Raw genomic sequence first — 25,555 nt, forward strand, 5'->3', positions numbered from 1 at the left:
CAAAGATACCTGTGGAAAACCCGCCAATAAACCAGCCAATGCCGGACGACATTTGCGAGCAAACCTAGTACAATGCCGATTGTCAGAAACATGCCGCTCAGGCTTGCTTCCATGCCGACAATGTGCAGATAACAGCTAGCATTAGCCAATAGAGTCAGACCAAAGAGTTGTGGCACCGTGTTCGTGAAGGCGACGATGGATGTCCGACATCAATTGCTAGCTTTGAAACAGTCAATATACGAAGGTTCGTTGTTATGCACTTGTTGTTGCTCTAGGAGGACTTGATAGACGTAATTGTTCTAGTGCGGCCTGGCTGTCCACCTTGGCGGTGTTCAGACGTTTGAGTGGATGAAGTGCTGCGTCCAGCTTATCCTTCCGGATGAGATATGTCGGGCTTTCCGGAACTACAAATGTGATAAAGAGTCCCATTGGTAGAGAAATCCAAGTTCCGCTATGTCGGTGCAGCACAGTTACACGGTGGTCTGATCGTAAGTCTTGACGGCCCGGGAGGAAGACTAGCAGTTCTGGAGCGGTAATGTAGGTATGGATCACACTACTACTCGAGCGAGCTACTAATTTCTTCCAATTGCGGCTGGTCCGCAGCCGCGGTCTGAATCAATTTTCATGGTGACGGTGTTTAACACGCATTAGTTGGCGCTGAAGATCTCCGGCGGGCTGCAACGACTTCCTTATCATGGCCTCTATTAACGATGTTGGAAAGTTTTAGAAGAAGATGGCTAAGATTTTATAAAGGAGTTTAGGGCGTACAATAGAGGTATTAAGAGCGTTAGTATTAGCGCCGATAGAAGGAGCTTTGCTATAGCTAGAGTAGATAAGACTATTAAGGTTTTCGATATAACCACCTTCGACCTCCTAGCTATACTTACCTTAGATATAACGCTAAAGTGCATATCCTAGGTGTATAATCGGAGGGCTTCGCTGCCCTTATTAGCTATGTTCCGCAAGAATTTTTCGGCGATAAGGATATACTACCGGACGAGGCGAGAACCAGGAACTACTACGCGTGCTCAAGAGCTTGCGGCATACTTGTATTGAAGATGCAATATCTAGTAGAAATCTTGTGGGTTGAACTGCAGATATTAGACAATCTTCTTAATGAATAAAGACGATAACAATAGCTTGCAGAATCGTCGACGATGCAACTACGTATCTGTGCATCTTATGGCGCCGATATCTGCCGCATGCGAAAGCTTCTCTCACTAAAATCTATCTCCGTCTTTGGGCCTAAGCAGCTGCGGTATATAGGGCAGGTGACGTTCTTAGTCACGTGACTGCCGTAGTGCCTCAAAGAGCTGCTGTGCCCGTAATTGTTACGTCAGCCTGTCTCAATCGAAGCGGCCCATTAAAGACAACCTCAGAAGATAGTACTTCCACTACAAACATATCTATCAATCTCTAGTCGTCCGCGTTCGCGTTTCCTCTTTCCTACCGCGATCGATCTCAACCATGTCGCTTCCCCAAATCCGTGAAAGCATCGTGCTCCACCAGCGCCCACATTCAATCGAACAGCCAGATAACACACATCTGGAATCTCTCTCCGGCTTTCAAGATTATACATACCGGCTGGGAGGTCCTGACGCGGCCCAGCAGTCCGACGAGGCCTCGCTGTCCGAAAATCCACTACATACTTCGGAACTTGGATTACGCCGGGAGGATGAGGCAGAGTTGTCAATCGAGGGCGGATGGCAGGCCTACAGGATCCTGCTCGGTGCTTTCTGTGCTCTACTACCCAGCTCCGGTTTGCTGAACAGTACTGGCACTTTCCAGGCCTATGTAACCAACAACCAACTTAAGGACCACTCCAGCCAGCAGATTGGGTGGATCTTCTCGTTATTCATGTTTCTGATGGTGTTTGGGGGCGTGCTGGTAGGTACGTAGCGTTCCAAAGATTCAGAGTTCCAAGGTTGCCTTACAATAAATCTAATAGATCTACATGCAGGACCGGTATTCGATGCCTACGGGCTCAGGCCCCTCCTTATACCTGGCTTCCTCGGTTTCGTCGGAGCGCTAATGGCATTCTCCGTAAGCGCCGGTGAGGCTGCTCTTCCCATTCTCAGAGATAAGCATAAGGCAGACGTACTTGAATCTTACAGAATCCAGAATACTACCAGTTCTTACTTAGTTTCGGCGTGCTTGGCGGACTCTCCGCGTCTATGCTATGGACTACAAGCCTCGCCACCGTCGGTCACTGGTTCTTTCGTCGGCGAGGAATGGCAACCGCAATAATTACCACGGCCGGTCCAGTCGGCGGTATCATCTTCCCGATCCTCTTTGAGAAGCTGGTCCCTCTTATCGGATTTCCATGGACGGTGCGCGTGATCAGTTTTATTTCTCTGGGTCTCGGAATCGTTGCGACTATACTAATGAAAACTCGTCTTCCGCCATCGCATACCGTCAAGTATAAAATAAATCTCCAGTCTTTCAAGGACCGCCGCTTTCTCATCACAATCCTAGCACTTTATGCCATCGACCTTTCCTGCATGATCCCACCATCCTACATTACGACCTATGCCCTCGCTCACGGCGTTCCAAACGCGCTGAGCTACCAACTTGTGGCTCTCTTGAACGCTGCCCAAGTCCTGGGCCGCACAGTACCCGGCTGGATCGCAGACCGCTGGGGCAGGTTTAACACTATGGTCCTGAGCAGCCTGCCGTGCGCTGTCGTCATTCTCGCGCTTTGGCTTAGAGCTGACAGCACTGGCTCTATCGTCGCCTTCGCTGTGCTGTTCGGACTGCTCAGCGGAACGGCTCATAGTCTAACTCCTGTTTGTATAAGCCAGCTTTGCGCAACGGACGAGTATGCGAGCAAGTACGGTACGGCGTATCTGTTTGTGAGCAGTGCAACATTGATCGGTATCCCGATCTCTGGAGCTATCTTAGGAGAGAAGCAGGACTTCAGCAGGCTTATCTGGTTCTGTGGCGCTTTCTACCTAGCAAGTGCAGCGCTCTTCGGTGTTGCTAGGGTGGCTGGTGCTGGGTGGAAGGTCAGAAAAATCTACTAACGTGCGCGCTAGCTCGTGAGGTCTCATGCTAGAGCCGCAGCTTTCAACGCAAAGAAAGGTAGAGGGTGTGGGCACTGACGATGGGTTTGAGCTGTGCCGGATGTTGAGAATGGCACAGCGTAGTCCTGAAACTGGACAAAAATACACAGGATGTCTCTCTACATCAACTCGTCTTCCATCAAACTCTAGTCAGCGATCGGTTTTCTACGCAGTCTCCATCTTGTCGAATATCCACACCGCAGCTAGCTGTACAAATTTGGTCTGTGGCCTCTCGGCCTGCGCTCGCTGAGTGAACCGTGGTACGTAAGCCCTGCTTCTGGACCTGATGCCTCGGGGCGAAGCGGGGGTGAAGGGGGATGGATCTGTACGCTAGGCCATTGGAGGAGTCAGAGTCCGTCCGAATCTGCATGGCCGGTGGCTGAAACTCGAAGGCTACATTTATGCTATGTGTATGCTCCGGGTAGACAGGACGAATGGACCGAGCTGGTTCGGCGTAGAGGTTTTTGTGGTCGAGGAAAACTGCAAGCCGCTTCGTGAGGGCCAAACAACCATATCGCAAAAGCTCCGCAAGCTTCCGGAACAGGCGAAACAACGTCCTGCAGCGTCTGCTCTCTTGGACGACGTCACCTTTGGGGAGCGCAAGGACCTCACTCGACGCATTGGACTCTGGCGAAGTGGTGCGCCGCGAAGGCGGATCTGATGCCACACCGCAGCAAAGTGCACCCATAACATGGCACGCCACGAAGAATGCTTGTTGGCTCAGCGTAGGTCCAAGACAACGGATCACGCTGTAGAGAACAGTACGTTCAAGTTGGAAGGAGCTAGCATACACCACATCGAGCCGATCACCATAGTCTTCGAGGCGCAACGTGGCAAGAGAGCTTGATCTCGCGGCTTCTCGTTCGCCTTGCAACCATTCAACGTGCTTCATGAAGAGTGATACGTAGGGCAGTAGACGCGCGTGCGTGTTGTTGAGCTTCTTGACGGTAGGCTTATCGCAAATGCTAGCCCGTGAGGCCGACTGTGTAGCCACCTAGACGTCGCCTGGGAGCATTGGACTTTCGTTCTCGCTGCACGTGCGGCAGCAGCTCCCGAGGCGGCGGCGCCCCGGGGATCACTCATCCCAGACCACAGCAGTGAGCGCCCCCTCAACCGCCACAGCCGCGACAGGCTTCTGGATGTAGCCGGTGGTGGTGTTACGCCGACGGATGGCTACCCTCTAGCTGCCCGACAGGGCCACGGCGATCAGATCCCCCGCCTTGTTGAAAGGAGAAGTGGCGCGGATTGAGGCCGCCGGCGGGTTACAGCTGCGCGAACAGAAGGGAACCGTTGGACTGAGGTATGAAGCTTGTTAAGGAATCCGAAGCCTGCACTGTGGAGTTCCTAGGATCGTTGTTTGGGAGCTCGAATATTGAGTCTTGCCGGTTGGAAACGAGGATGAACCGGTTGTCGGGCTGGCGACGTTTATTAGCAAGATGCCCAGAGACGGAGCAGCAGAGATGCCTACCGAAACAGAGATCTCGGCCGCCAACGCGGTCTCTTCATTCTAAAAGAGGACATAGGCAACACTATACTATAGATATATAAACTCTAACTCTATACATATATCTATTTTGCTGTAGTATTAACTTTTTGCCATCTTAGAGAGATGCCGGAGGCTTTCTAGTATGGTAGCAAATTCCTATAACTTCACGTGACTGTTAGACTACCCGGGCGCGGGAGTATTCTTAGAATGGGAAAAGTGGGATTAGTATTGTACCAAGCTTTTTCTTCTAAAGAAAATATAAGAGTCATACTATGGACCTTGTAGTTGCTCGCCACACCAAAACTCTTTCTCCTCTCAAAATACACAGATTCGAAATATGAGTACCACCACTACCAATCTCTCACTATCGTACATAATCCGCCCCCACCGCGCCTCGGACATCCCCCAAATCCTCTCCGGTCATCGCACCGAATATGTCACCAAAGGCGGTTGGAACACGTATTTCATGTCGCTCGTCTCCAGCATCCTAACCGGCTTCCTCGAAAATAACGATCCAGAACTCGAGCGCTTCTGGGTCGCTGAACGTACTAGCGATAGCGAATTCCTGGGCTGCGTAATGCTGATTCAGAAACCTGCCGAACCGTCGCCAGAAACTAAACATATCGAAGAAAAAACACACACTACTAAGAATCCCTTGAATCCGGAAACCGCCAAAACTGCGAGGCTGAGGGTGCTATTTGTGTCGCCAGAAGCCCGGGGCCTGGGCCTCGGGCGTGTACTTGTTAGACTTGCCACGGATTTTGCGAGGGAGAAAGAGTATGCGAGTGTGCAGCTTTCGTCGAGTGAATTTCAGGGGGCCGCGATGAGGATTTATGAGAAAGAGGGGTATAGGCTGGTTAGTGAGGAGGTTAATCAGGTTTTTGGGCCACGGTTGAGACAGGTGGTTTTGGAGCTGGATTTGAGAGAGGGTATGGCGGAGGGGGAGGGGAAGGAGGGGAATGTGGTAGAGAAGAAAATAGAGGGGAAAGCGGTATACAGGGAAATCAGGAATATGGAGATCTGATATAGGCTCACATAGAACGATGGGTGTCTTGAGATTTCAGCATTAAGAGAAATAGATCTCCGACAGTTGCCCTTACGCGTTACTCTTTACGATCCTTCAAACTCCCGATAGTCCCCTCTATACCTTCCCAACAATACTCTAATCAGCCCAACCCTCATGTCGTCTGGTGGCATCGGCACGTACTACCACAATCTTCTCTTGCCTACCACGCCCTTGATATCGGGACCTTGGTCGCTTTGGGAGCCGTATTTTGGTCGTGAAGCTGTGGATGTTGCGAGTTTACGCAAGCAGACGCTGGCGACTGGCGATTTTTACCTTGCAATTAATCATCTGCCAAGAGATGCGGCTGATGTGGGATACCTTAACTATCGTCGACGAGAAGAGAGACAATGGTAGCAGGGCCTTTAAGCTGCTGACACCTCCTGAGCAGGCCTCGATGCGAGTGGAACACAATATGTACAAGACAGTGATATCGTCGAACAATCATTCGCTTATGTACGTTGTCTTCAGTGATATGTTCAAACATTGCCACGTTCGCGTTTGAAAGCCCGCCCGGACGTGCACGGTAACGATGCGAGCATTCACTACTAACAAGTACGTCTGGCTTGTAGTTCTATACCTAGCTAAGCTGCAACTATGTTTTTCCGACGGCAATCCCCTTACCACCATCTACGTAGATCTAGTATATATAGTGGATTTCAGGCCGACTCCTCAAGCTCGATCGAGAGGTTGCCCAAGATGTCTAAAAGATGAACAAGATGACTCCCAAGCCGCGTCGTAACTATCATCTATATATATTTGTACGGGTTCATAATTCCCTTCTGTCAACTCGTTAGTTCTGCCCAGCGCACATCACAATCCAAAGGGATAGAGTGACCACTTACCGGATCATACAGCTCCTTAATCTGCTTCATCAGCCTAATCATCGTCTCACTCCTACTGTAACCAATAAACGCCTTCTTCGCGATACCGAGCCCATGTTCCGCGCTAATACTCCCATTCCTCTTCGCGACCCACTCATACACAAACGGCTCCAACTCCTTCTCGACCTTCTTGTCATACCTCCTCACCGATACATTCAAATGCAGATTCGCATCTCCCATATGCCCATACCCGACCACATCCACAACAGGGTACTCATCGCTATTACCCATGAGCCCCGCCTTCTTTATCCTCTCGCGGGTCTCCTCAACGATCGCATACAATTCCCCAATCGGGATCGAGAGGTCATATTTATACACCCCGCCCCAGTGCCCCAAGCACTCAGGCACACCCTCCCGGCACGCCCACAAGTCCGCAATCTGCGTCTGGTCCTGCGCCACCACGCCATCATCCACAATCTCCTCGCCCATGACGTGCTCGAGGAACGCCTCCAGCTTCTCGCTGTCGTGGTCGCTGTTTGAGCCGCTCGTCTCGATGAGGCAGTAGAAAGGGTGCTCGCCCTCGAGCGGGAGTTTCCGCCCGCTGGCCTTGTGCAGCAGCTTCTGCGACCGGCCGTCCATGAGTTCGAAGGCGGAGAGGATCTCGGAGAGCTGCGCTTTCGCTTCGCGGAAGGCTTGTTGGACTTTCTCGAAACTGGAGAGGCCGAAGTAGGCCGCGTTTATGGCGGGGGAGCGCTGCGGGCAGAAGATGGATATCGCGGTTATGATTCCGATTGTGCCTTCGCCCCCGATGAAGAGCTGCTTGATGTCGTAGCCGGTGTTGTTCTTGCGCAGCTTGGACAGGTCGTCTACGATTGTGCCGTCTGGTAGCACGGCTTCGATGCCGAGCACGTTGCCGTGCAGGCTGCCGTATCGCAGCAGGCGTAGCCCACCTGCGTTGGTGGCGACGTTGCCCCCTATTTGGCAGGAGCCTTTCGCGCCGAGGTCGAGTGGGAAGATGTGAGATTTCTCGGCGAGGAAGTTGTCTGCGACTTCGAGGATCACGCCTGCGTCCGCGACTAGGATCCCGGATACCTCGTCGAAGGAGCGTATGCTGTTCATACGCGAAAGGTTTATCACGATCTCGTCGAAGACGGGCACGGAGCCGCCTACCAGCCCGGTGTTACCGCCTTGCGGCACGACGGCGAGGGTGTTGTCGTTGCAGTACTTCAGAATCTTGCTGACTTCTTCCGTTGAGCCGGGCTTGAGCACTAGCTTCGTGTGGCCCCGGTACTTGCGCATCCAGTCTGCGTTGAAGGGCTCGATGTCTTCTGAGGCGTCTGATGACAGGCCGTCTATGACCGCTGATTCGGATCCGAGGAGGTCCTTAAAGAACTTGACGTGCTCGGAAGAGATCTCGGAGAACTTGGGATCGCGCTTTAGCTCGGGGTATCTGCGTCTCTTCTCAGTATGTATGCGCCTGTGAAGACCTTGTGGCACCGTACGATTCTGAGGTGAACTTTATGGCCTTGGCTTTGGCAGTGTCGCCTTTGACGCCTCCTTGCTCGTCCGGCTGGTGGGGCTCTGAGGACGCGGATGTGGTCGCCTCGTTGCCCTGCCATCGTGCTTGTATTACGGGTCGTAGTCGCCGGGTCGCATGCTGGAAGGTTCGCGGCGCGCAGGTGGCTCGGCGGAGGGAGGCCGCGAATCTGGAGGGACAAGCCATTGGATGGCTAAGGAACTGGTATAGGTTTTCCCAAGAGGTGCGGTTCGGATGCGGGCTGCGTAGAGTGCCCAAATGGGGGATTGGGGTAGGTCGGACACAGGCAATCGCCAGAAGGTTCCCTCCGTCTTACTGATGCTAGGGCAGGAAGGGATATACGGGCTGCTGGAGCGCAAGAATCGAGGAGCAGACGCGCCGTCAAACAAGAGGGGCGGCGGGTATTAAGGAAAAAGCGCTGGCGCAGCTCCGAGGCCTTGGCTCGGAAGTCTAGTTCCGTAACAATTCGTGCATACCGGTATACTGATAAGTTTAGGTGAGGCGGCGGAACTCCGTCCTCCGCCGATAACGGAGAGGCGATAGAGCCTCATGAGCCGCAATCTACCCGCTTCACTATAAGACTGGAAGTCATCCCGGGACCAAAGCTCTATTCACCCAATGCGGTACCCATTGACTCGAGAACCATAGGGGCATCACGCTCAAAACTGTCTTTAAGGCCCCTCTGTCAGATGCACACGTGCATACTACAGACACCGAGCAACTACCCTCTGTACATGGCAGAAAAAAGGACGCGCCAATGTCTACAACACGCTTGATGCCCCAGTCCAATGCCATGCTCCATGCCCATGCCAATTCAGATGCTTGCAGAGACAGATAACACGCCGCTAAGACTCACGCCTTCGACCCCCTGCTCCTCACAGATCGTGCTCCAAGCCCTAGAAAGAGGGCTGTAGAAGAAGGACCTCGAATGCGTCCGACAGAGCGCTAGACCGCGTGAAAGGCAACCACGGGCGGGCGTCTTCGGCGTGCTTTGCGAATAGCCAGGGGCGACAGTCCGACCAGACTCCGCTCACCCACTAGCCATGACAACGTCCGTCCCATCGCTCCCCTTCGCACGCTTCGCATCCCTCTCCGGCTCAGGCGCTGCATCCGCTCTCCTCTTCTCTCCTTCCCTCTTCTGCTGCTCCTCCCTCGCAGCCCGTCGGGCCTCCTTATCTTGCCTCTCCTTCTCCTTCCTCAGCGCCTTGCTCTCAAACTCGTGCCAGTCGCCCTCGACGTCTTTCAGCTCCTCCGCGCGCCTGGGCAACGGCTCTTCAGTCGTGAAGTATGGATGCTCCAGCACATCAGCCGCGGTGGGCCTGTTCGCGGGATCAAAGCTGAACATGGCGCTCAGCAGATCAAATGCCTCGGGCGTGACGCGCTCCTTGTATTTCTCGGCGAAGGTGCTTGGTTTGCGCTCCGCTGGTCGCAGCAGCTCGAACCACTGCATGTCGACGATACCAGGCCACTCCGCTCTTGTCGGCGTGCCAAGAACGTTGTAGATTTTGTCCAGCTGGTTGATCTCGCCGCCGTCGCCGGGGAAGATGGCGTGTTTGGTGAAAATCTCGACGAGAACGCAGGCGGCGGACCAGATGTCGACTGCAGGGCCGTATTGGGTTTCTCCAAGGAGAAGTTCGGGCGATCGATACCAGATGGTGATGACGCGGTTAGTGTAGTCGAGTTTGCGCCGCTTGACGTAGAAGCGAGCGAGCCCGAAGTCGGCGAGCTTCAGCTGCCCGGTGTTGCTGACGAGGATGTTGGCTGCTTTAATGTCTCGATGGAGGACACTGCGACGGTGGAGGTATTCTAGTCCTTCGAAGAGCTGCTTCGCGAGGTCTTTCTTCTGGGCCTGGTCAAGCCTGAAAGTAGGATGGTTAAGCAGACCAGTCAAATCGTGGGATAGGTACTCAAAGACCATGTAGCAGTCGTTCTTCTCTACCATGACCTCTTGTAATTTGACGACATTGTCATGGTTGAGCGATTGGAGGAGCTTGATTTCTCGGATGGCTGTGACAGGGAACTATACAATGATTAGTGGTGCACCCGCAAAGAGCTGCTGTGTTAACTTACCCCGTCGCGCTCGCCCTCCATCCGGATCTTCTTGAGGGCAACCATGTCCTTGGTATACACATGTACCGCCTTGAAGACCTTGCCGTATGTTCCTGATCCTACCACAGACTCATTGCCTGGCTTGCGGTAGTAGACAGAATCGGAAGCAGCAAACTCTGCTGAGAGGGTGGGCCGAGGCTTGAGCCGCTTCTCGATTCTCTTCACCTTGATCTTTTCCATCCGCGGTGGCTCGGGACGAGGCTCGGGACGACGAGAAGACCGTGACTCTGATGGCTTGTCGTCGTTAATGTCTCTTACCTTGTAGCCGGTAGGCCTGAAGGCTGAAGAGCCAGTGTCTTGTTCCCTCTCGTACGCTCTATAATCAGGCCGTCTGTCCGTCTGAGAATACTCGCGCCGGTCATCTCGCCGGTCATCTCGTCGATCATCTCGTCGATCGTCTCGTCGGTCGTCCCGGCGGTCTTCTCGGCGATCATCACGACGGTCATCGCGGCGGTCGCGTCGGGAATCGTAGTGCGGATCGTATCTGTAATCACGCGAATCATATCTTGAATCATACCTGGACTCATCTCGAGAATCGTACTTGTCCCTTGGCGCCGAGGACGATGATGCAGCTGTTTTACTTTTGGGAAGCAGCGGCGAGTCGCGTGGTCCTTGAGTGAGGTCGGCCTTGGGCGCTGGGGCGGGTGGGGGACCGGTCTTCGACTTGAGCGCGAAACTGATTTTTGAAGCTGCTTGGCTTTCTGCAGTAGTTGAGATTGCTTTGCTGGGTGGTGGCATCTTCTCCTCTTTGACCTCTTTGGCCTCTTTGGCACTCTGATCCTCTACCCTAAGATCCTTGGAGGGACGGAATGGGTTCTCCTCCTCTTCAGCAGGGGCTTCGGCTTGTTCCTGAGGTCCTGGCGTGCCAGAGGCGCTTCCGGTTTGTGATGTCTGCGTTACTGCACGGCCTTGCGTTGGCACGCGCCCACCTCGACTGCCGGTCGCTGGCGTCCATGAGAGATTGCTAAAGTGTCCACCACGACCTCTTTGTGCTTGGACGGGTGGACCGGAGTATCGCCGATCTGATGTGTACTGGCTGCCGCGGGATGCTCCGTGACCCCCTCTGGGTGGCGGATTTTGGTACCCTTGCTGCGACTGGTGTGGAGGTGGACTATACTGTTGAGGCGGATAGTATGAGCCTTGGTGCCCACTGGGCGGGTAGCTCTGTTGATACTGGGGGTGGCCCGGAGAATAACCGTGTGCGGGTGAGCTGCGGAGCGTCAGTCTTAACGTATATGCGCGGTGTGTACACTTTACTCACCCATGATGGCTGCCATACTGTTGTCCTTCCCAACCTCCCCGGCTATACGGTGATTGGGCTGGCGGCGACACGTGCGCGGGAGTTCCATACCCCGGAGACTGGGCATATGTTCTGTTGTCAACGGGAGGTCTTGATCTCCCTTGATCATAATATCCACCCCTCATTCTCGAGCCTCCGTTGACCGAGCGGCGAGTGTCAGAGTCGTAGCCTGATGCTGGTTGCGGCGTCCTGTCCCTGGCTGTTGTCCTGTCTGTCCGTCTAGTATCCGCCCCAGCACGGTCTCTGTCGCTGTTGACCTCCCCTCTCCACTTGTGAGGCGGCGGAGACCTCGACGACCGGCGAGGTGGCGATGTGCGTGACGGCCTGGCTTTGTGCGATGTTGCTTCTCGATCTCTCCGCGTTGCACTCCGCGAGCGACGTCTGTTGGAAGGGGAACGCGACCGTCTCGACCGTGGCGGAGGCGACCGAGCGGATTTTCTAGACTCCCGAGTATCCGTGTCCCTTTCAGGCCGAGATCGGGAATCCGCTCTCTCCCTGTGTGTCCTGCGTCTACCTTCCGGCGACGGTGTACGGTCTCGATGCGGACGCCTCTTCGGTGATGACCGGCGCGGGGAGTCGGCACGTCGATGCGTTGTCTTGCGGTCGGGTGTCTTTGAGCGTGCTCGGTGTTTTGGTGGAGCTATCTGGTAACGTGAATCTGCAGACCTGGAACGGCGGCGGGATGCCAAAGGAATGTACGAGTCAGGCGAGGGACGCCTTGTAGGGACTCGATCGATGCGAGTGGATCGTGGTGAAAAGGCGCGGTCAGCGGGCCTGCGAGTAAGGTCTGCTCGGCGAGATGGTGACGGTGACCGCTCCCGGCTACGACTTCTGCGACGCTTCGTATGCTTTGTAGACTCCCGAGGCGGTGATGGACTGATGCTGCGTCGGCGCTTTGCAGGTGGTGGAGAGTCGTGCCTGTCCCTGTGCTTGCGTGAAGTCCTGTCTCCGCTCGGCCCTCTAGCCTTTGACGGACGATACAAGTCGTCGCGAGAGCCTCGCTGCGGAGACGGCGAGTGCCCAACACGACTCCTACGACGAGGCCTGCTGCGGCTTCTGTCGCGTGAACGGGCTCTTGAGCGCTTTGATGAAGGATGATGATGATCAGAATCAACGTGGCTACCTTTGACGTCCCTTTCGCGGTCTCGTAAACGGAGTGCAGGCGACCGCCCCCGCTCCCTAGACACACTGCGATCACCCTTAATCCTGTCCCTATCCTTCTGTCTGGATGCAGAGTCTTCAGGTCTCCACTGGTCTATCGCCTGGGAGGACCGCGAAGCAGCCATGTAGACAGTCAAGACATGTGCAGTGGCATCAGAGCAAGGTGCAGCGTCGGGCACGTTACGCGAAAAGCCGACCGAGACGAAGGAAAACTGTACATGCACGGAAGCCGATACCTACCCGTCAGAAGGAGACGAGAAACAGCAAAGGAAAGCCGGGGAACAGGTCGCAGTTGCGTGGGAGCACTTCTCCCGGTGCGCGACTCGAGAACTCAGCGGTCGTGGGGTTGACAGCTTGGAGCAAGAGGCTTTGCGGAAGCCAGAGGTTCAAGGTGCTGCGGCTCTTGCGCGACCGCCGTCTCCTCCCGTGATTTTCGTGGCGTCGCCGATTCCGGTAACCGCACAACGCGGCACAGCTCCTCCAGATGGGCTGTCTTCCACCGCCTTGCAGCTGCGTCCATGTCGACCTGTGTGCGTGAGGCAGCGTGAGACAGAGTGAAGCGGCGTGAAGCAGCGTGAAGTGATGTCCTCCTCCTACTACGTGTGGTCCTCGCCCTCAGCCGGCCCAAACTTTGCAGACAAGCAGGTCACGATAAGATCTATCTAGTTGCACAACACGCAGCCATACCACCTGTACTCCAACGCCCCGTATACCCGTTGGGAAAGTCGCAGCATCGTGCTCTCCATGGGAGGAAGAAACTCGCTCCTGTTAACGTGGACCACGAACATAGGCCGTGTCCGTCCGTTGACAGCTGGGCATAACCGTATGCTGCCCGCAACACACGGGGAAGTGGTAGACTAGTCCTGCTATGCAGGAGTCCACAGGAAGGCGTGGTATTTTAGCTCATCCTGCAGACAGTCGACTTGTATATCGTGAGACGAGCACAACGCATCCGACAGAGACCGCTCTGCAGAGGTCAGCCCTCCGTAAAGGCACCGGTAGCGGGTGGTCGGAACGGCGCGATAGAGAACAAGCGTGATGGACAAGGCCTGCACGTCGTCGTCCGACTGGTGGTGCTGGAAACCTGACCAACTGCCGTGGGGTGACATACTCGAGCTGTGGTAAGAGTCATGCTGTTGCCGGTGCGTTCAGAGATGCCGCAAGAACAGCTGTCGGCGAATGCTACAGCTGCCAGATATCACCCTTTGGTCTTTACAAATGTGGAAGAAGTCCGGACACGCTCTGGCTCAAGGCGGTCGAACGATCTGCGCGTCTCGTATTCCAAGTGAAAAGTTCCGCGGTCGTCCCCGCCCGCCAGGTGGGAAACCACCGCAAGTAAGTTTGAGAGACGCACAGCGATCGCTAACGCGCTGAGAGTATGCATTACCTTTTGCAGTTCACGCCAGCAGAGACAAGTGCGTGGAGCGACTTGTACCGGCGACAGCCGCTTTGCTCGGCGACGTCTTATGGTCCATGGCTTCAAATGCTTCCAGGTTCTACCAGCCGTCCTTTGTCGAGTTCTTGTATGCGACGTGCCAGCGAGACGATGCCTTCAGCGGTGAAAGTGGTGCGCAGGCACAATGAGCGGGGGACGCTCCAACGCGATCAGAACTCCCAGCGACCGCACCTGGCCCTTCCGACGCTTCGACCGACGCTTCGAACAACGCCATCATCACCACGTGGTTGGCTACCTAGCGAGAGGTCAATGGCACAAGATACATACCTAACGATGGACGACGTGGGTCACGTCGCGGTATCGTGGTCGAGATGGGGGAGATGGGTGTTTGTGGGTGCGAAGGTGGAGGTTGCGTGGTTGCCTGTCGTGCTTGTTCTCAGCTTTGGGTTTCAGCGGGATTTCCCGGCGGTGACCGGCAGAAAGGCGTCACATAAGCCAAGCCTTTTGAGACTCCAAGGTTCTGTGTGAAAAGTTTATGGATGAGTACCCAGGTGGCTTCGTAAAACCGTGTCTTCTACCGCCCCAAGAGAGCGCAAACACAAGCCCTCTCCAACAATGAGCTCGAGAGTTCAAGAGGAAGAAGATACCCGCGTCCGGTAACCGTTTCCACGCCCACCGACTCGGCCACTCCTTCACCGTTATCCAGTAAGCGCTCTGCAGCCTTTGCCCTCTCCGCGCAATGGACGGCCATCCGCACCAGCCGCGGCCGAAATCTGCCGTGCCGTCGCACCTCCTCAATGGAAGCTCTCCTTTGGCTCCCGTCCACGAGAACCGGAACCGAAAGGAGCGCGAGAATCTCTTTGCTTCCATCCAGTCATCTAATGGTCCTCGAAGAGAACCCATAGACCTTGATGGGCCAAATGGCTTCTACTCCGACCACAAGCCTCCTAAATCGGAAGCCAATACAAATGCGCGCCATGGAGCGAGGCGGTCTTTAGAGAACCTCAACGAGGTACATGCGCGAGATCCAAGAGACGAAGCTGCCCCGCCTACACCTCTAGCGACCAGTCGCCCAGCAAGCCCTTTCACTCAATACCCCACAATCGATTTCGATGGCCTCAGCTGGCCGAGTGAGTAGCATGCGGATATCTGTACGAAGGACCATGGCGGCTGACGTCCTTTGGATAGGCTTGGGCACTCTGGCGCGGAAGGAAGCCACCGACGAGGAGAGAGAAGACAGACTGGCGAAACTGTCCAATGCAGTGAAGACGATACTTGAGTGCATCGGCGAAGATCCGGAGCGCGAGGGGCTACACGAGACTCCGGAGAGGTACGCCAAGGCTATGCTCTACTTTACCAAGGGGTATGAGCAGAACCTCAGGGATATTGTCAATGGAGCAGTGTTTCACGAGGACCACGACGAACTCGTAATCGTCAAGGATATTGAAGTCTTCTCGCTTTGCGAGCATCATCTGGTCCCATTCACCGGCAAGGCAAGTCATGCTCCCTGTACTGCGGATGTCCTCCGCTGACTTCGCTCTAGATGCACATTGGATATATCCCCAATCGCCGTGTCTTAGGGCTCTCTAAGCTCGCGCGCATCGCCGAAATGTTTGCCCGAAGACTGCAGGTCCAGGAGCGGCTAACGAAGCAAGTTGCACTCGCTCTTTCAGAGGTACTTCAACCGCAAGGTGTGGGTGTTATTATGGAGTCAAGCCATCTATGCATGGTTATGAGAGGCGTGGAGAAGACGCAGTCAACAACCGTTACCAGCTGCATGCTTGGTGTCATGCGATCCACTGCTAAGACCCGAGACGAATTCATGAAATTAGCATTGCGAAGATGATGAGATGAAAGTCAATGCAGCTGTGGGACGACCGTGTTGCGCATTGGCTTTCAGCTCGGCGAGGCGGTTACAACGGCGTTGGAGGCATCGTGAAAGTTCTGGCTAGATATCCGGCGTTTCTGGGTGCTCATCCACCAGAAGGGTCAAGGCACTGGCCATATTGTAGGTGGGCCATTGTCTTCCATTCTTCCACTAGATACGTCGCATGCTGTCATTCAACTGGCAAATCCATCACCACTTAGCTTATCAGATGTCTGAATGGCACGCGGTAGGTGCCGAAATTCACGCGTCCATGATTGATATCACACCCTAGAAATGGCCGATTTCTTATGCATGCCTTCATCTGGACGCTGAATGCTTTGTTCAGTTGACGTAGGAGCGTAGCAGCTGTTGATCGCAGACAGTAAAGAGCTTCCAGGTCTTCATGGTTCAGAGCGTCCTAATGAACACCAGTATTTCATTCCCTGCAGTTGGCTTTGCGACATAGCTTACGGCTACATGATTATGCCGCGCTGTCCAATTCACCGACACGTTCTGATGAACGATTCATGCGCTTCACCTTGTCTTTGCAAGGCTGAAGCCATCTCCCGGACAACCACTATGTCTAAGTCTTCATTTCACGTCATGCAATATTCCGCTATCTCAACGGGTCCTATCGTGAACAGCTTGCTATTGTTCTGCCGCAACTTATATATCTTGTTTCTTGGCCTGTCGTCAACCTTATCCTTCACCTTCCCGCCCTCCACTCACAACATGAGATCCTCAGCGCTGAACCGGATGAACCTTTGACAACCTTTCAGCCACATTCGCGATGTCTTGTCCAATTTCCGCCCTTCTGAACCCGCCGCCGGAGCCTGATCCGGCACCGGAGGCATCACAAACCGCTAGGGCAGAATCCGAAGGTTCGCTGCCCACAGCGTCACAGACTCCACAACAGCCGCAGTTTCCTACCAATAGAGCAGCTTCACCGACGGCATTCGTTCAAGTAGTCAGAAATGTCCCTCCGCTTCCTCAGATCGTAATCGCCGATGCTACATCCCAGCGCCACAAACGTGCCGCAAGCACATCCGCACCCTCCTCCCCACAGGATGGCGATGGCAACCTCGTACTTCGGCGAAAGCGCGCGAAACTCAACCCGATCTCGATTCCTCCCATCAGCAGTATTACAGGACCTTTGCATGGCACTGAAAATCTTTCACTCAGACTCCCACCCATCGATCTCCTCAACCCACAGGGCACCGCCAGGTCGCATCCGCGGCACACTCCCGTACGCACCCCGAGCCGCCGCTTCAACCTCTTCACCGCCTTCCTCCTGCACCCCAACGACCTCCTGCTGCACCTTTGCACCCATCTCCGTGTTCCCGAACTCTTCGCCCTCTACACCATCTCCAAGCCCTTCCACTTCATCATCAATCTGCACCTTAGCACCTACATGCTGGCCTGCGCGCGGGCCCATGCTCCCGAGAGCGTCGTGCTCTTCCCCTTCAAATGCTATGGAGCGCTATGCATCCTGGACCCGATAAGGCGCCCGCATCCGATTCCGAGCCCGTGGCGCAGGATCCCGGACCGCCTGGTGCCGGGCTTCAAGTGGCTACAGATGGTGGTGTCGAGGGAGAGAGCGGTCGAGGAGATTCTGGCCCTGTTGGCGGTGAAGGGACATCGGCTTCCGAAGCCGGCGAGCGAGACGCTGAAGAAGATCTGGATGATCATGGATACTGGGACGAATCGGCAGCGCCTGAGTCTGATACACAATGACCGCTTTTTTACGAACAACGACATGATCTGCGCAACAATTACGTTCATGAAGCTCGATATGCGCTTCTCGGACCCAGTGGACGGGATGGGCGAGACGGCCATGCGGAAGATGATTCTAGGAATGAGAGGTTTGGGCGAGAGAGGTCTGTTGGGGGTCCTGAGGGGCACGTTTTTGAGGAGCAGGTTGGAGGTCTTGCAGTGGTATGTCAGGCAGGACTGGCAAGACCGTGAGGCCGGTCACGAACATATGAGCATCTTCGGCGTCCCGCCCGAGGAAGTGGGGACGGCGTGTCTTGAGCGCTGGACGACGCGTGCCGTGAATGGTTCGGGGAGGCAGACATCAAATGAGTCTACGGACTCGCAGGCAGAGACCGATGCAGTGAACCCGCAGCCAGCTCGGAAGAGACTCCTTCGGCCGGATCAGCTAGTCATGGGAGAGGGCGTGCTGCGGAACTCGGGACTCCACAGGTACTACCTGGACGCGATACTCTACGGCTATCTCGATCCTCAGACGCTGGAAGAGATCCCGGTCCCGACTGTGGAGGAGACAATGGCGAAGTTGCAACTCAACGATGAGGAACACGGCGCTTTTGGGCCGGCAAATCCGAGCAGGGTTTTCACTGGAGAAGGGTACTTGAGTGAGATGTTGCGGAGGAGCAGGCGTGGGCAACAACGAGAGGACGTTGATCCTTCGGTATCGACGCCCGCGCTTTATACTGACGCTTGAGGAACAAAGCTTCATTATGAATAGATTGGCGTGTCCCTTATACGCCTTCTAGGCATACGAGCACGTGGGTTGTATGCGTCTGCGTCGGAGTCTGTCTTGTTTCTTACTTCAAAACTCCACTTCGAATCTCGCGACTTGTACCCTCTATGGACTCTGTGTGACGTTGCATCGCACTTACCAGTGCTCTTCCCTTATCCAATCGTGCTCTAAAAACTATAGCTTGCTCTTGACCGGCTCTTCCACTTTCGCAAACTGGTAGTAATACTGCAGGCTCCGCGGATTGAGAAGCGTTCCCGACGGCTTGATGATTCGACCAGACACGATCTGCTTCACCGGCAGCTCCACTTTCTTGAGGTTGACTGTCGTCTGATATTGTTTGTCAGCATCATTCCCAGTAACCACCGCTAGTAGTAGCTCCTGCTTACCGGAATCTCCTTCGTCTCAAAAACAAACTTGGGCACATGCCGCGGACTCAACTCCTTCCCTATTCTCCTCTTGACCTCACTCACGAGGTCTTTTGTGAACCGCTCTCCTTCCGCCATCAGTAAGAACAGCATCACTGCCTCGTCCGCATCCTGCGGTCTTCTTCGTCCAACACAAATGCTATCCGCTACCTGCGGGAAAAACCTTTCAACCACGTTGTAGATCTCCGCGGACCCAAATCTCACACCCGAAGGATTCAACACTCCATCCGCCCTGCCCAAAAACACCAGCTGCCCCGTGCTGGGATGCCTAACCACAAAATCCCCATGCGTCCACACATTATCAAACCGCGCAAAATACGCATTCCAATACTTCTCCCCACTCTCATCCCCCCAAAAAAACACCGGCACATTCGGGAACGGCCTCGTCGCCACCAACTCCCCCGGCACACCATCCTCCACCGCGCGTCCCTGGGCCCCCTTGCCGCCCTCAATGGTGGAATCATACACCTCGACCTTGACCCCCAGAGAAGGGCCCATGCATCCGCCGACGTAGAGAGGCTGCAAAGGATTCTCCGCCCCGAATAACCCGGCGATGTCAGTGCCGCCGGAGATGTTTGCGAGTTGGACGGAGGGAGGAAAGGCGACGTCGTAGAACCAGACGAAGAGGGCGTCGGGGAGGACCATGCCTGTGCTTGTTACGGCACGCAGGGAGGATAGGTCGGTGGTGCGCTGGGGGATAACGGAGTGTTTTTGAAGCTCGTGGAGGTAGCGGGGGGAAATGCCTAAGTTGGTGACTCTGGAAGTGGGTTAGTCAGCGTGGAAAGGAGGGTGGAAGGCTTGAATTGATGGGCACAGGACGCACTTTTGCTCCCCTACAAGACGGATGAAGGAGGTGAGGTCTGGTTGAAAGGGACTGCCATCGTAGAGAATGCTGCGGCCCCCGTATAGCAGCGCCAGGACGGCGGACATGTACATGATCCAGCCAGTCTGCAGTGCCGAAGTCAGCGGGGCTGCCCCACATAGAGGTCTCGGAATGCTCACCGTAGTATACTGCAACTGCACGGTATCAGGTCCTAGGTCCCTATGGAGCTTCCCCTCCTTCATCGAGCTGATCAGCACACCACCAGTCGAATGCACGATGCACTTCGGCTGACCCGTCGTGCCGCTCGAGTATACCACCAGAAACGGGTCACTAAACTCCACCCGCTCGAACTCGAGCTCCGTCCTCCCCTCTGCGGCCTCCAAAAACTTCTCCAGCGTCATCGCCCTAGGCACACTGCTCACGTCCGCCGGTTCCTTAAACCTCGGCTGCGCAACACACCCCTCGAACTCGCTCACTCCACCCAACCCTTCCACGATCTCCTTCATCTTGCCCCTCAATTCCACCGTCTTCCCGTTATACACCGCCCAATCATCAACAAACACCCACTTCGGCCTGATCTGCAGCAGCCGATCCAGCACCCCCTTCGTCCCCATATCAGTACTACTGCTACTGAACAGCCCGCCCAGCGCCGTCGTCGCCAGAAACACCGCCAACGTATCCACACTGTTGGAGGCCACGATGGCTACACGATCGCCCTTGCGCACGCCCCGGGCCTTGAGCGCCTGTGCTAACGCCCCGACGCGCCGTCGCAGCTCGCCGTAAGTAACATCCTGCACCTCGAAGCCGCCTTCCCGGGCTTGGGTGACGGCGACTTTGGCGTCTTCTTTCCCACGCGTGGTGCGCTGGCCTGCATCCTTCTCCGCGCGGGAGAAGAGTATGTTCTCGGCGAAGTTGAGCCGCACGCCTTGGAACCATTTCGGGAGGGAGTCGATGCGCGCCGTGGGGTCCACGACGGTGGTGTAGGTGCCGGAGTGGATTAGGGAGGCAGTGCTCCAGACGTCGGCCCAGAAGGGGACGGGGTCGGTTACGGACCAGTTGTGGAGATCTTGGAACGTTTGGAGGTTGAGGTCGTGCCGCTGGTTGGCGGATTGCATGAATTGGTACATTTGGGTGGATTTGGGGGAGGGGTGTTCCCAGAGTTTGCGGGGGATGGGCATGATTTCTTGGGAAGAGTCGACCATGGTGAAGAAGTAGGCTCTATGAGGACTTGGGCACTGGACTGAGAGGATGGGAGTATAGAAGTAAGTGGATAAGTTCGAAGAACGATCTAAGATGCACGCAGGTTCTATCGGCCCAGACAGTAAGAATTGGACCCCGATACACGAGAGAGAAGCAATTGGGAAGACAGGGTTGCGGGTGATAGGAACGAGAACTGAAGTGAAGAAACTCGGCTCTTTGGAATTGTTTTACTTGGCTTCGTACCGAGGCCTTACATGTAGAGAGCTGCGGAGCGCACATCGGAGGTGACGAGAGGCTGCGGGGGAGCTGTCGCGGCAGATGGCGGGTCGCTCAGGAAAGTCCCGGACCCCACGAATGCCTGACGATCACCCGGATGTCCTTAAGGCAGTTATTGAGGTTCACGGACGGCATTGGATGTTCCCACATCACTTGTAATTCGGTGAAGATCTGGTCGGAGCGGTTCAAGAAGATACATAGCTTATCAAGTTGGCCTGAAGCAGGCAAGCAGCAGTGTTGGACCGATTGTATCAAGCGCAACACGAAAAGCTCGTTGCTGCACTGAAGGAGGATAGCGTAAGCGCAGTTTACAGAACGGAGAAATCTCAAGTGATCAATCCACTAAGGAGCTGCACCACTGAAGAGCTTATGCTTTCTATCGCATGCAATCGGTCTCGTTGCTCTGTAGTTAATCGACAAGATCATGAGTGCAGCTCAATCACGAATCTGGTATTGAACAAGCTACCAGCCAAGATACGGCAACATACTTCTTGGACGGCATCTGTGAATCCTCGACACTTGTGGGAAAAGCCCATCTGGCCATATGGAGAGTGAACACGTTTCAGGCTTGCGGGGTGTTACCGTCTTAAAGGCGTATTGCACTCGGGGACCCGTAGAGTAAACTTGTTCCCTACCTCTACGATCTTGCAAACTGCTAGGTTTACGAACCAGAAGAGCACGCTGCGAGGTTGCGTTTAACCCTTTTACTCTATATCTAGAGTCCGAGAGTGCAACTAGACCTTCCCGTAGTGATTTCAAGCACCTATGTCTAGTGAGGGCACCGCAAGACTCTTGAAGATTTCCTCTCATGATCAGGTACGAGGAACTTTTCTAGTGCCGTACCCACATATAAACGGGGGCTGTGACCAAGGGCCATCCAGAGAGTTCGCTGCCGCATTGGAAGCCACTCGTGGATCTAAAGGTGGATAGCCCAAGCGCAAATCACAGGTCTATGATAACTTAGGAGATCGATGTTCCATACAATCTAATTACGCTGGTGAGCAAACTACAGGGTATGCTTTCTATCGCATGAACTCGAGCTAGTTCTCTTCCCCTACTGTAGCCACGAGTCCGGTTCCATCGCAGACCTTGGATGGCCCTTGGACCATGGAGCTGTATTCCTGATATCTGAAGGCCAGCAGTGTAACGATAGCCAGCTTACGGAGGTGTACGTATCTCGGAAGCTGTGCGCTCTTGGAATCTAAAACCGAGCACATGGAGGCCCCCGCATCCCACAACCAGGTTCGCCCCTCTTCGACACATGAGCTGACGAGCACACGATGCACCTCTCCGCTTTACTAGGCGCGAAATCCTTCCGTGTCGTGCAAACATGTGGTCCCGAAGATGCGTCATGCGGTGGTGTCCGAAGCTTCAGGCGTCCCATGCCGAGCTGACGTGCAGTCTCCTCTCTCAGAAGTAGCAGTCGCGCGCTATGAAGGGTCAACGGAGCAAAAACCGTAAAGTCGCGACTGAGTTTTTAGAGACCGCTGGCCTTGTCTATTGGACGCGCACGGTAGCCAATGAGATCAGCCAACTTACGACGCGTTCTGCCGTGCTGTCGTGCTCGAGGACGCACGCGAATCGCTTCTTTCCTGTCGCCAACCATCTCTTCTACTTAATGCGCGACAGTGAATCTAGACAGCCGCGTGCTCAGGGGCCACCAGGGTTGTTTCACAGTTTTCGCTTCGCAGAAACCGGACGCTGAGCTCGGGTGCCGCGCCGTTTGAGTGCGGAGGTCGTTAGCTGCACACATTGAAAGACCATCCAGAGTATGAACGACTCTGCTCGAGCCGTGCAGTTTTGCTCTCGCAACGGACCCTCTCATGGCGCTGGCAAGGCTGATGCTGCTAAATTTGTACCGCTGCGGCGAGCCTCACCTCAGCCCACACCGCGAAAGCACGGAAAAGGAAAAGCAAAAGCAAGATGCGGCGATGTGGCAGCAGGCGGAGATCTCATCCCATCTCATCCCAACGCACGGCATGCATCGTGGCTGGCTCCCCCATCATTTCTTAGTCAGGTCTAGCCGGCAACTGCCATCTCGCTCGGGTGCCACCTCTTTTACCTGGTCCGGTTTAGCGCGGGGTTTCAGGAGGCCCGAGGCGCCGAACTCGCGTTCCCCGTGGTGCGTTTGAGCGGCGTGACGGGCGTGACGGGTCCAGCATCTCGGTGAGATTTTCAGGGATCTCCCCTTTTCTGGCTGTGGCAGACAGGCACGATTTTTGTTCGAGTGGATGCACTCAAACGGCTGGCAACGGCGTTTGAGCCAGATGAAGTGCAGCATCCCCGCTTTGACTGACGGTTCTGGCGAGCTTGAAGGCGTTGGCGGCCTGCTAGGCACGCCCCGTCTCCAATCCGATTCCTCCCTCCAGAAGGCGAGGAGCGTCGTTGCGGCAGGCTGTCACGAGAGTCACGAGAGTTCATCTCCAATGAAGCTTCGCGAAGCTCGGCCGCTGCACCCTCTCCCGCAGGCCCACCCACCATCTGCTGCTCTAACCTACTCGAGCAGCTGGCTTCCCACACCCTCGCTTATGGCTTGACAGGGTGGCACCCATCGATCTGGCGCACGAGCTGCTGTCACCAAGATTCGTATCTAAAGTCAGACACAGCCGCCTGAGGTGGTGCGCGAGCGAGACAAGCGCTGTTCTTTCATTCTCGACGCCTTCCAATCCGCGCCTGGCCCGCACACCTCTATCCTTCATCCTTCTGCATTCTTACTCTAGCACCCCTCGAACTTTGGCTCTGACCGTCACACTCCTTTGCTTCAGATATCTAAACGAGGGGTGCCTGGCAGCTGACCTCGCCGTTGTCGTATCTGCATCTTACATTGCTGCCGCTCTTTCACTGTCTTTCATACCCTTCCTGACCGGCGTCCGTCGCCAACTCGATCTTATCAAAGCTTAGGAGTCGATTTCCACAGCTGACGCTCTCTGCTCACCGACTGTTGCCCTCTTTTACCAATCTTTCCTGTGTCTTTCTTCAACTGCCATCCGCAAACATTCGGCCCCCAAACTCCCGTTCACAGTGTCTTGCTGGTGACTCTTCGCTCACGTGTGAGAGCACGTTTAAGATATCGCCCTCGTGGCTTCTTCCTGCATCGAGACATTTCTACCATCGACAATGGGCGACCTCCGCTCATCAACCCAATTCCATCAATGGACGGCCGGAAAACGCACTGGGTTCCCTACCAGATCCGACAGCTGTGCAACCAGCCCAGATCTCGACGAGCCTGAGCAAGTACGACTATCAGCCATCAAACTATCCGCTATGACCATGACAGCAGAGGAGAAGGAGATGTCCCTCTTCCAGGACAGATACATGTCCTCAGAGGAAGATCTATCCCCAATAGAGGTGGACTTGGACGACACATTGAGCGTCAACGATGAAGTTGCGGACTATGTTACCGCCCGGCCTGCCACCATCAGCCCTTCCAAGCCAAAGAAGAGCGGCGATCTTGCCGTGGTCGTGTCAATGGCGTCAGTTGGCCGGCCTAAGATGGTGGATCTCCCATCGCCGACAGCCGTGGCGCGGACTTCACGCATCTTCTCACTAGGATCTCCGTCCCTGATCACCAAGCCCTCCCATTCCGACCTCGTGCGAACGTCTACTAGCAGCACATCTTCGACGCCCCCAGTCAGCACAGCAGTACGGCCGCCCGCGCCTAGAGCGGTCTCAGTCCAACTCCTATCGACCTCTCGAGCCTCCACAAGATCTACCTCAACCGGCTCGGAAACACCGAGCTGGACCTCATCAATCACGAAAGCCGGCAGCTCGCACCGCTCCTCTTCACCACCATCTATCCTCAAGCCCTCGAACCCTCCCTACAGATCCTCCCTAGCCTCGATTCCGCTCACATCCGCCTGTCCAACGTTGAAGGCTGCCACCAGCGCCCAATCCCCTCCACTCGCATACACAAGGCCAAAAACGCCCTCCTTCCTGAGTTCCGATCCGTTCCCGTTGATTCACGAAGCAGATGCTGCGCCGAAGTCGTCACATAGCCGCCTCCGCAGTTTGTCCCGCGTGTTCTCAACCGCCCGCATGGCCGTATCGAACAGCAAGAAGGACACAGATAGTAGGAATGGCACAACGAATAACTCCAGACCAAGCACACCGACCGTATCCGCGCCTCTCCCCCGGCGGCCCTCGATGACCAGACCACGAACGGCGGGAGCTGGCGCAAGGGCCTCGGTCATGCTGCCGCTGAAGATACCGGGAGATAGTGCCAGCGAGTGGGATAAGCCGCGGTCGAAGCCGAAGATGGTGGCGAGAGGCGCAGCGGAAAGGGCACCGACGATCGAGCTCCCGCCGTTTCCGGACGAGGAGGATGATAAGGAGGTAGAATTCAAGCGGAAAAGGCTCGGGAGAAGGAAGAGCTTCCTGGGGTTGATATGAACTCCATGACGGCTAGGAGAGTGACTGAACCAACGGAAATGGTTGAGAACGAAGCTGCTTCACCAACAACCATACTCAAAGTGTGGGTTCTGAAGTTGGACAGCGACTGCATGTACGAGTGCCTCTACGGCGTTTTC

The 25,555-nt window shown here is 55.2% G+C and overlaps 8 protein-coding genes across 8 annotated transcripts; 5 read left to right on the plus strand and 3 right to left on the minus strand.

Annotated features, from left to right (window-relative positions):
* Positions 1–1,467: 1,467 nt before the first annotated feature.
* W97_02351 (uncharacterized protein) lies at positions 1,468–3,023 on the plus strand (the record flags this gene model as incomplete). Its single annotated transcript, XM_007780251.1, has 3 exons — positions 1,468–1,891; positions 1,961–2,053; positions 2,122–3,023. The coding sequence occupies 3 exons, from the start codon at positions 1,468–1,470 to the stop codon at positions 3,021–3,023; spliced, it is 1,419 nt and encodes a 472-aa protein (XP_007778441.1).
* A 1,862-nt stretch (positions 3,024–4,885) lies between these two features.
* On the plus strand, positions 4,886–5,572 carry W97_02352 (uncharacterized protein; the record flags this gene model as incomplete). The annotated part of the gene is made up of 1 exon (XM_007780252.1): positions 4,886–5,572. One exon carries the CDS (start codon positions 4,886–4,888, stop codon positions 5,570–5,572), a length of 687 nt encoding a protein of 228 aa, XP_007778442.1.
* A 788-nt stretch (positions 5,573–6,360) lies between these two features.
* W97_02353 (actin interacting protein 2) lies at positions 6,361–8,158 on the minus strand (the record flags this gene model as incomplete). Its single annotated transcript, XM_007780253.1, has 3 exons — positions 6,361–6,393; positions 6,457–7,885; positions 7,938–8,158. The coding sequence occupies 3 exons, from the start codon at positions 8,156–8,158 to the stop codon at positions 6,361–6,363; spliced, it is 1,683 nt and encodes a 560-aa protein (XP_007778443.1).
* Positions 8,159–9,002: 844 nt separating this feature from the next.
* Positions 9,003–11,506, minus strand: W97_02354 (CMGC/CDK/CRK7 protein kinase; the record flags this gene model as incomplete). Its single annotated transcript, XM_007780254.1, has 3 exons — positions 9,003–9,992; positions 10,043–11,291; positions 11,343–11,506. 3 exons carry the CDS (start codon positions 11,504–11,506, stop codon positions 9,003–9,005), a joined length of 2,403 nt encoding a protein of 800 aa, XP_007778444.1.
* Positions 11,507–14,677: 3,171 nt separating this feature from the next.
* W97_02355 (GTP cyclohydrolase I) lies at positions 14,678–15,784 on the plus strand (the record flags this gene model as incomplete). The annotated part of the gene is made up of 3 exons (XM_007780255.1): positions 14,678–15,068; positions 15,127–15,458; positions 15,482–15,784. 3 exons carry the CDS (start codon positions 14,678–14,680, stop codon positions 15,782–15,784), a joined length of 1,026 nt encoding a protein of 341 aa, XP_007778445.1.
* An 811-nt stretch (positions 15,785–16,595) lies between these two features.
* On the plus strand, positions 16,596–18,266 carry W97_02356 (uncharacterized protein; the record flags this gene model as incomplete). The annotated part of the gene is made up of 1 exon (XM_007780256.1): positions 16,596–18,266. One exon carries the CDS (start codon positions 16,596–16,598, stop codon positions 18,264–18,266), a length of 1,671 nt encoding a protein of 556 aa, XP_007778446.1.
* A 213-nt stretch (positions 18,267–18,479) lies between these two features.
* W97_02357 (acetoacetate-CoA ligase) lies at positions 18,480–20,755 on the minus strand (the record flags this gene model as incomplete). The annotated part of the gene is made up of 4 exons (XM_007780257.1): positions 18,480–18,632; positions 18,692–19,487; positions 19,554–19,678; positions 19,733–20,755. 4 exons carry the CDS (start codon positions 20,753–20,755, stop codon positions 18,480–18,482), a joined length of 2,097 nt encoding a protein of 698 aa, XP_007778447.1.
* Positions 20,756–24,146: 3,391 nt separating this feature from the next.
* On the plus strand, positions 24,147–25,418 carry W97_02358 (uncharacterized protein; the record flags this gene model as incomplete). The annotated part of the gene is made up of 1 exon (XM_007780258.1): positions 24,147–25,418. The coding sequence occupies one exon, from the start codon at positions 24,147–24,149 to the stop codon at positions 25,416–25,418; it is 1,272 nt and encodes a 423-aa protein (XP_007778448.1).
* Between the last annotated feature and the right edge of the window lie 137 nt (positions 25,419–25,555).

This window comes from Coniosporium apollinis (genome assembly GCF_000281105.1).
Source record: "Coniosporium apollinis CBS 100218 chromosome Unknown supercont1.8, whole genome shotgun sequence".
NCBI classification, from domain to species: domain Eukaryota; kingdom Fungi; phylum Ascomycota; class Dothideomycetes; genus Coniosporium; species Coniosporium apollinis.